The sequence below is a fragment of the Sinocyclocheilus anshuiensis genome, unplaced genomic scaffold (assembly GCF_001515605.1).
Source record: "Sinocyclocheilus anshuiensis isolate Anshui unplaced genomic scaffold, SAMN03320099.WGS_v1.1 scaffold192, whole genome shotgun sequence".
Taxonomy (NCBI): Eukaryota; Metazoa; Chordata; class Actinopteri; order Cypriniformes; family Cyprinidae; genus Sinocyclocheilus; species Sinocyclocheilus anshuiensis.
The window spans coordinates 384,388-392,580 of NW_015554077.1; the positions used below are offsets into that span (position 1 = coordinate 384,388).

An 8,193-nucleotide genomic window follows, 5' to 3' on the forward strand; every position below is an offset into this window, starting at 1 on the left:
TCCGCGATCGCAGAGTGGCGAGACTCATGCTCTCGCAGGGAGAACAGTTTGTCTCCATGAGGGCAGCTTCCGCGTGGGATTTCCCCAAGCAGGAAGCACACTCACTGTGGCTGTCATCAGCATGCAGGGGAGACCTGCACACGCTGCAATAACAGCACAGCATTTGCAGCAACGCCACAAAATTTGCTCTTTAGAAATATGCCCTTTTATGTATGCTCGCCGGATGGCGGCAGGGGAAAAACCGTGACCACTGCTGCTGCGACGCTGAAGGCGACGAGAGAAGTGGCGAAGAAATCTGAAGATCCTATGGTGAAAATGCCCGCTTATATAGCCAGATGACACCGCCCATTCTGGCGGGCTATACTGCCATAGGCTCATGCAGCTCCGCTGCCGAGCCATTGGTTCGTTTTTAATTTACTGCACGAACCAATGGCCGTGCAGTTACACTGCGTTATTGAACAGTGCGTCTTAAGCAAGACGCAGTACGAGTGAAGCATCGATAGGGAACTTCATGTATCAAATTTGCTACAATTAAACATTTTTCTTTAAAAAAAAAAGTATTGATTATGAAGTATAAGTTTCATCCCAGTAAGTGTTTGTCTTAAAATATTACTAACAATATAAATGTTATTCTTATGTTTACTTAAGAATAATCAGTGATGATTTCACAGCAAATGCTTGGAATGCAATAGTTTCATATATCGTTGTCCCGGTGAATGTTTGCTCTTTGAATGAATAATACAATATGCGCAAGACGCCTAAACTGAGAGTCCTCAAAACCTTTATGTGGCAGACATTAGTAGAGAGGAGAGGTGGCTTGTTTTGGAGGGCTTTCAGCAAATCAAAATCTCTGTAGAGGTTTATGGAGGTGGGGCAGATCATTGATCATTTGGACCCAAAACATCAAAACTGGTATGTGACACCACCTCCTCAGCAAAACCCTTTGCTCCCTCCAAAACCTCCTCCAACCACAGTTGCAGTCAGTAACTTTTACAGTCATGGCCACTACCTCAAATCAGGTAAAGAAATTTGTTTTTCATTCATACTGTATGTGTGCGGATGCATACCAGCCTCTTTAAAAAAATCCATTTGAACTGCAATATTATTTAATAACATGTCTCATGTAGAATGTGGAGTTTGTGAGAACAGGCTATGGGAAGAATACGGTTAAAGTTTTTCACATTCGCCGTGAAGGGATTCATCACCATATTACTGAGCTGATTGCAGATGTTCAGTTAACCCTGAAGACGCGCAAAGACTACTTGACAGGAGACAACTCTGATATCATCCCCACTGACACCATCAAAAACACCGTCCACGCTCTCGCCAAACTAAAAGGAGTAGGTCCTTTTATACATTTAGTTTAGCCCCTGCACCTTACTTATTTTACCTACAGTATATTCATAATTGTCTTCCCCAAATATAAATGAAAGCAAACAAAAATGACATTGTAAACATAATTTTTGTTACATAATATGGTACTTCATGTTATAAATTAGCCTAGAAGTCAAATATTTAATATAACTACCACAGTTCAAGTAGAAACAGCTACATATGCATTTTTAGAGTGATTGCCAACCAACATTACTTTAGATAATCAACAAGAATGTCTAATGTATTCTATGAAATGATTATTAAATGAAGTTAAGTCATCTTGCAATTAAACAGTTAATGTTTTGTTAAATTAAGCCATGATGGTATGCCTCAAAGCACAGAATATTTCTTGTCTTGCAGATTAAGACCATTGAGGGCTTTGCCCTGGATATCTGCGAACATTTCGTAACAGCGTTCAATCATGTCACAAGAGTGAGGGTCAACATTGATGAAGTTCCCTGGAAAAGGCTGGAAAAGGTGTTGTGTTACCACTAAAGCAGAATATATACAGTGACTCCCAAAAAGTATGTACATTTGTATTAATATTTAGTCATTTAGTAAAACAATTAGGAATGAGGAACGTCACAAGTAATTTATTATACAAAAGCCAACAATACCCACGGTACTGCAAGAGATCCAAAGCTAGAGAAGATCAGAAAAGTTTATAAAATAAATAAATAAATGAATAATTATAATTATTATTATTATTTTAAAAGTGCCTTTAAAAAGAAGTGTCTAGCTGGGCTGACCAGGAGTTCTGTGTTTGCAAAGTTAAGCTGAAGGTGGCATCCCTTCACCCAGGCCAAAATGCCTGAATCGCAAGCAGAAATACAATCTGAGATAGTGCCAGATAGTGCAGATAGTGCCAGGTTGGAATGACATCTGTATATCATCTGTGTAGCACTGATGGGAATAGCTGTTTACTTTTATTATTGGGCTGAGTGAGGTGGTCTATGTCGAGAAGAGAAGGGGACCAATAACTGAACCCTGAGGCACCCCATGGGATAGCTGATATAACTTTGGAAACTTTCTGGGTTTATTTGATGTACTACACCTGTAGTAACTCTGGTGCTAGGACTTCGTTTTTAAATTACTGCACGAACCAATGGCCGTGCAGTTACACTGCGTTATTGAACAGTGCGTCTTAAGCAAGACGCAGTACGAGTGAAGCATCGATAGGGAACTTCATGTATCAAATTTGCTACAATTAAACATTTTTCTTTAAAAAAAAAGTATTGATTATGAAGTATAAGTTTCATCCCAGTAAGTGTTTGTCTTAAAATATTACTAACAATATAAATGTTATTCTTATGTTTACTTAAGAATAATCAGTGATGATTTCACAGCAAATGCTTGGGCTTAGATGGATCTGACTTCAAACATCCACTAAAAATCACCTTGACACCAGTCACTGAAAGATAAATGAAAAAAAATAAATAAATAAAAAACAACAACAACAACAGAAAAGCATGCTCTAGCATTGAATTATTTGCAGATGCCATTTTGTTTGATGTTTAAATTATATCATTGATTTTTATTAAATACATTACATTTTATTAACTACACTATAATACTTATTGACTAGCATCATATAGCTGATTAACACGTATTTAATACCCAAAATATTATTAATATATGTTTAACAGAATGGAGTCGAGCACACACATGCTTTCATCCATTGTCCAGAGGCCTGGCACTTCTGTGAGGTAGAACAACATTTGAGTAGTGAGTAAAAATGAGATTCTGAACTAGTGATGGTGGTCTGAAAGTATTAAGGGGAAAGCATATTCTTGCTTTATTTCAGCAAATATATATATATTTTTATCAGTGACTCCAGTGGTTCACAGCGGTATAAAAGATATGAAGGTACTGAAGACTACTCGGTCTGGATTTGAAGGCTTCCTACGGGACCGTTTCACCACTCTGACAGATGCGAAGGACAGATTCTTCTGCACTTCTGTTTATGCAAGATGGCGCTACAACACTCATGTGAATGTGGCATTTGATGCTGCATGGTAAATGCAAAACATTTAGACATTCTATAGCACATGATATGTTATATGTTCTATTACATGCTGTACTGTGTATTATAACTTCCTGTAATGACAATTTCCTTGTAGGAAAACTGTTAAGGACACCATCATTCAGACATTTGCAGGACCCTACGATCGTGGGGAATACTCTCCTTCTGTTCAGAAAACTCTGTATGAAACACAAATTCTGGTGCTTGACAGAATTCCGCAGGTAACTCAAACCGATTTCATTTTTGTGTGACTTTACATTTACATATAGTCATTAGATTTTAGTTATAGTGTTTGCTAAGGTAAGCATTACTATTGCTCATACTTAAGTTATTGGTGGTTTATTGCTTTATGTTACTCATTTATAAGTATACTTGAAAGTAAATGTAAAAAAACTCAAAAAGTGTCGTCATCACTTTGATCCCGTAGGTTGAAGAAATTGAGATAATTATGCCGAATCAGCATTACTTTGTCATTGATATGACAAAGATTGGACTCTCAAACAAGGATGAGGTGAGTGACAGAAATCCATTGGAAAACTTTGGAAAGAAGAGTCAGTCAAACAGAGGTTATCAGTTCAGATCGGTCTGAATATACTTCTCTATTGACAAAGGACAAAGTCTAGAGTTTTCAGGCTCTTGTGACAAAATCAGGACTTGTGAGACTGCTACTCTTAAAATGACTTTATTGCCAAACTTTTAAAAACCACACACACAGGAGCAGGAGAAGGATGTTTTGCTATCCCAACTTAGAGATAATAAAGTAATGATGTTGCTTTGATTGTATTTATATTTTAAATTCACGTCACAATATGTTGCTGTGCTTTCATTTCAGGTTTATCTTCCCCTTGATAATCCATCAGGAAACATCACAGGCACTGTACGCAGAAAACCACGAGCCAAAATGTAAAGAAAAATAAATACAACATTCACAAACCAGACATCTTATAAATAAACCCTGTAAAAGCAATCTCAAGTTAGGCATGATTATCTGTCTAAACATTCAACAAACTTAATTTATAACTTAGAAACATGTATTTGTGTAATCACACAAGTAAAATAAAAAATAGAAAACTGTTGAAATGAAAACATCATTCTAATCTCGGATAAATATATTAATAAATATAGTCCAAAAATGTGTAAGTGTTCATCTTTATAACTTTGTTTGAATTCATTTATAATAGATTTTAAAAATGTAGATTTTAATAAAATTTCAGTTTGTTTGGAGTTGAAAGGTGTTTACAGCAGTGTTTTTGGAGTAAACACAACACAATTAAAATAATCATTAACATTAAAGAACAATTAGCTTCATCACCTTACTATAATAAGGAATCAAGTTTAGAAAAAAAAAAGAAAACTGAATTAGATAAACATGCATGTAACATATCTGGGATTTCATTGTTTAAGGAGATTGGTTTTAAGTGGAAAATTGATTATTACATTTAATTATCCATTTTTTTTTTAGATATATATATCAAATACCACATACACACAAAAGGAAGTCACACAGCACTGTAATGAGGACCAGGATGTGGATTTTTTAGCAGTCTGAAAAAGCACCATTTATTGCAGTCTACACTCACTTTTGTTCCATCTTTTAAAACACCCTGTATCCCAAACCGCTGTAGATTTACAGTGTTGTGCTGGCTTTCAAAAACAACAATTCACCAATTCATCAGGAATCACATTGTTAGTTACAGAATGAAATAAATAAACTGAATTTATAGCAGCACAAAGCACTGTCATTCTGACAGGATTCCTGCAAACAAAGCCCTAATGCGTTGAGCCTTTATAGCTGTAAACCACAGTAAATACATCATTTTCAGACATTTGATCATTTGTGCTGTTACTTTATCTCAACACACTTTTTATCTATTAAAAACCAGAAAAACCAAAAGGAAAAATAAACCGATAAAAATCACAATTGCGGCGACAACCTCCCTCTCATTTCCGTTCAAAAGCACTTCATGCGGTACACAGAAACATCTTCAAGAATAGTGTTTCAATTTTAGTTCAAGCCATTTTTCATCACAGATCCCGTTATTAAACTTAAAAGCAATAATGATTTATGTACAAGCACACAAAGTGAAGGTAAAATCTGAATGAACATGTTAAACGTAGGTAAACTAAAAACAGTAAATATACCTGTACAGCAGAATGAGACCTTAAAAGCAATAAATTCACCATGTTTATTTATTAAGATGCATAAAATGTATTAGTTCTGCGTGCAGTTACCCTGCGCCCCTGCTGTGATTGTCTTCTATGCATCCATGTGGCTGCAGTAGCTATGAGACGTTACCTTTTAAGTGCTGGGTTTGGAGAGGCTTGACGTGATACTCATAGATCTTCAGTGCAGGACCCAGTTTTATTGACAGTCCGGTCAGAACGTCATTTCGAGTCATTAATAAAAGGGATTTGCCATCGATTTCCTGTCAGGGAAAGTTGAGCAAAAAAGACAAGAGATAAATAATAAAATGATATTATCTATTGATAACATGATTGTCTTATAAAATGATGAAGCGCTGCTCCACTGATCAGATAAATGAGAGATAAACATGAAAAAGGCATTTAGTTATAGTTATATAGTTTAATATTCCAGATCTAAAGTATATCATACATAATAAAGATTAGCTCAACAAATAATTAATTGCCTCAAAAATGTAAATACAAACCATGTTATTACTGTACATTCTTTTTGTTGAGAACTGGGGGTCAGAGCTTTCGAGAAATGTTTGGGAGAAATGCAAGGATAAAATATCACTGCATTTCTAATGGTTGGAAAAATAATGACTTATTTCGTTCAGTCAAGATTGTTTTGTAAATTGTCTATTGCTATTTCTGTTATGAACATTTATTCATTTCGACATTTTCTCCAAAGTGACTTAAATTATTAAATAAGCAAAAAAAAAATTTATATATATATATATATATATATATATATATATATTCACACTATTATATCATATGAATCTGGTTAGTATGTAGAAATATTTACAAAAACTGAATTTCCATCAGCCATTACTCCAGTATAAAGTGTCACATGATCCTTCAGAAATCATTCTAATATGCTGATTTATTATTAGAATGATCAATGTTGGCAACAGTTGAGCTGACAAATATTTTTTTGGAAACTTATGGATACTTTTTTCAAGATTCTTTGATGAATAAAAAGTTAAAAAGAAAAGCATTTATTAAAAATAGAAATCTTTTCTAACAATATAAATCGTTGCTATCACTTCTTAACAATTTAACACATCCTTGCTGAATAAAAGTTTTAATTTCTTAAAAAAAAGAAAGAATAAAAATTTACTGACCCCAAACTTTTGAACGGTAGTGTATATTGTTAGAAAATATTTATATTTTAAATAAATGCTCTTCTTTTAAACTTTTTATTCATGAAAGAATCCTGAAAAAAAGTATCACAGGTTCAAAAAAAATATTATGCAGCACAACAGTTTCCAACACTGATAATATATCAGCATATTAGAATGGAATAAATTAGATTTGAATGTATATTAAAATAGAAAATCTTTATTTTACAACATCATAATAATATTTCACAATATTAAATTTTTTCCCTGTATTTTTGATCAAATAAATGCAGCCTTGATGAGCAGAAGAAACTCTGAATCTAGTTAGGATGTAGAAATATAAAAAAAAAAAAAAAAAGGTGCAGCAAATAAGATTTAGGAATATGACAACAAATTCCTACCTGATCCTGGAAAGCGTTGGCTTGCTCCTCAAACCCTGTAGCTTTAAAATAATTGACCACATCAGCTACGGCCCAGTGGGCTGGATCAGAAAGCTGCCCATTCTCCACAGAACTGTTAGGGACAGAAAAAGTTTTCACTGATGCATTAGCATAATTCCACCCAAAAATAATTTACTCAATCTCATGTTGTTCCAAACCCATAAGACTATCTCCGGAAAACAATTGGAGATATTTTTTATGAAATCTGAGCGATTTCTTCTCCCTCCATTAGAACTCTGACACTTCAAAACGTGCATACAGACATCATAAAATAAATCCATATAAATCAAGCAGTTTGAATCGACATGAGGGAGAGTAATTTTCACTTTAGGGTGAACCAACTCTTTAAATCTACTGTAAAATACCACTAAAATAGGTGTCCAGAGAAATCACAAATCTCTGTACAGCACACAAGAATATGGGAGTGTTTTTTAAAAAGCCAAGACGACACTGTTTTTCAGTATAAACAGAGTGTTTTTGCCACTCAGCGGGTGTTGCATGCATCAGTCCAAAAAAAGTTAAATAAAAAGGCACCCATCCATTAAAAAAAAGTGTCTCACACGGCTCCGGGGGGTGAACAAAGGCCTTCTGTAGTGAATCAATGCATTTTTGTAAGAAAAATATCCATATTCAAAATTTAATAATCACTTTAATGTAGCTTGCACCAACAGTCCTATACGGAAGCAGCTCCGGGCGGATGACGTATGAGGTCGGCTTTGCGCATGCGCCGCTCAGAAGTGACGAACGCGGAAGCGCAGGGGAGATCAAAACAAAACAACAGTCACTAATTAGAAGTACAAAACGAGGATTTGTAAAGAAGAATGTTGGAGGATTTCGATATAAGCCAAGAGGAGACTGGTTTTGCTTTGCTAAAGTAAGGAAACTTTGCTTCCTTTGCTCCTGTTAACAAACGTTGGTTTTCACGAGACTCACCGGCGCATGTGCAACGCTGACCTCATACGTCATCAGCCCTGAACTGCTTCCGTGTACAACAGTGAGCGCAAGCTACATTAAAGTGATTATTACGTTTTGAATATGGATATTTTTC

At 35.0% G+C, this 8,193-nt stretch overlaps 2 protein-coding genes across 3 annotated transcripts in view; one reads left to right on the forward strand and one right to left on the reverse strand.

Annotated features, from left to right (window-relative positions):
• Window positions 1-920: 920 nt before the first annotated feature.
• uox (urate oxidase) lies at window positions 921-4,364 on the forward strand. The gene is made up of 8 exons (XM_016461092.1): window positions 921-1,019; window positions 1,128-1,340; window positions 1,735-1,851; window positions 3,021-3,099; window positions 3,203-3,389; window positions 3,495-3,618; window positions 3,825-3,908; window positions 4,230-4,364. The coding sequence occupies exons 1-8, from the start codon at window positions 999-1,001 to the stop codon at window positions 4,302-4,304; spliced, it is 900 nt and encodes a 299-aa protein (XP_016316578.1). The 5' UTR covers window positions 921-998; the 3' UTR covers window positions 4,305-4,364.
• A 566-nt stretch (window positions 4,365-4,930) lies between these two features.
• samd13 (sterile alpha motif domain containing 13) overlaps window positions 4,931-8,193 on the reverse strand; it is a 12,140-nt gene continuing 8,877 nt past the window's right edge. For both annotated transcript variants that reach the window (XM_016461098.1, XM_016461097.1), the window contains exons 4-5: window positions 7,107-7,218; window positions 4,931-5,823 (exon numbers count right to left, since the gene is read on the reverse strand). In XM_016461098.1, coding sequence (XP_016316584.1) covers window positions 5,680-5,823; window positions 7,107-7,218 — 256 coding nt within the window. In that variant the 3' untranslated portion in view covers window positions 4,931-5,679. The remainder of the gene's footprint in view (window positions 5,824-7,106; window positions 7,219-8,193) is intronic.

What these genes read in the sequence shown, in the direction of transcription:
- uox (XM_016461092.1), top strand. Translation starts at nt 999, where the DNA reads ATGGCCACTACCTCAAATCAG. An exon ending in CCTGGAAAAGGCTGGAAAAG is followed by an intron (nt 1,852 to 3,020) that starts GTGTTGTGTTAC and finishes TATGTTTAACAG; the next exon opens with AATGGAGTCGAGCACACACA. An exon ending in GTGGCATTTGATGCTGCATG is followed by an intron (nt 3,390 to 3,494) that starts GTAAATGCAAAA and finishes ATTTCCTTGTAG; the next exon opens with GAAAACTGTTAAGGACACCA.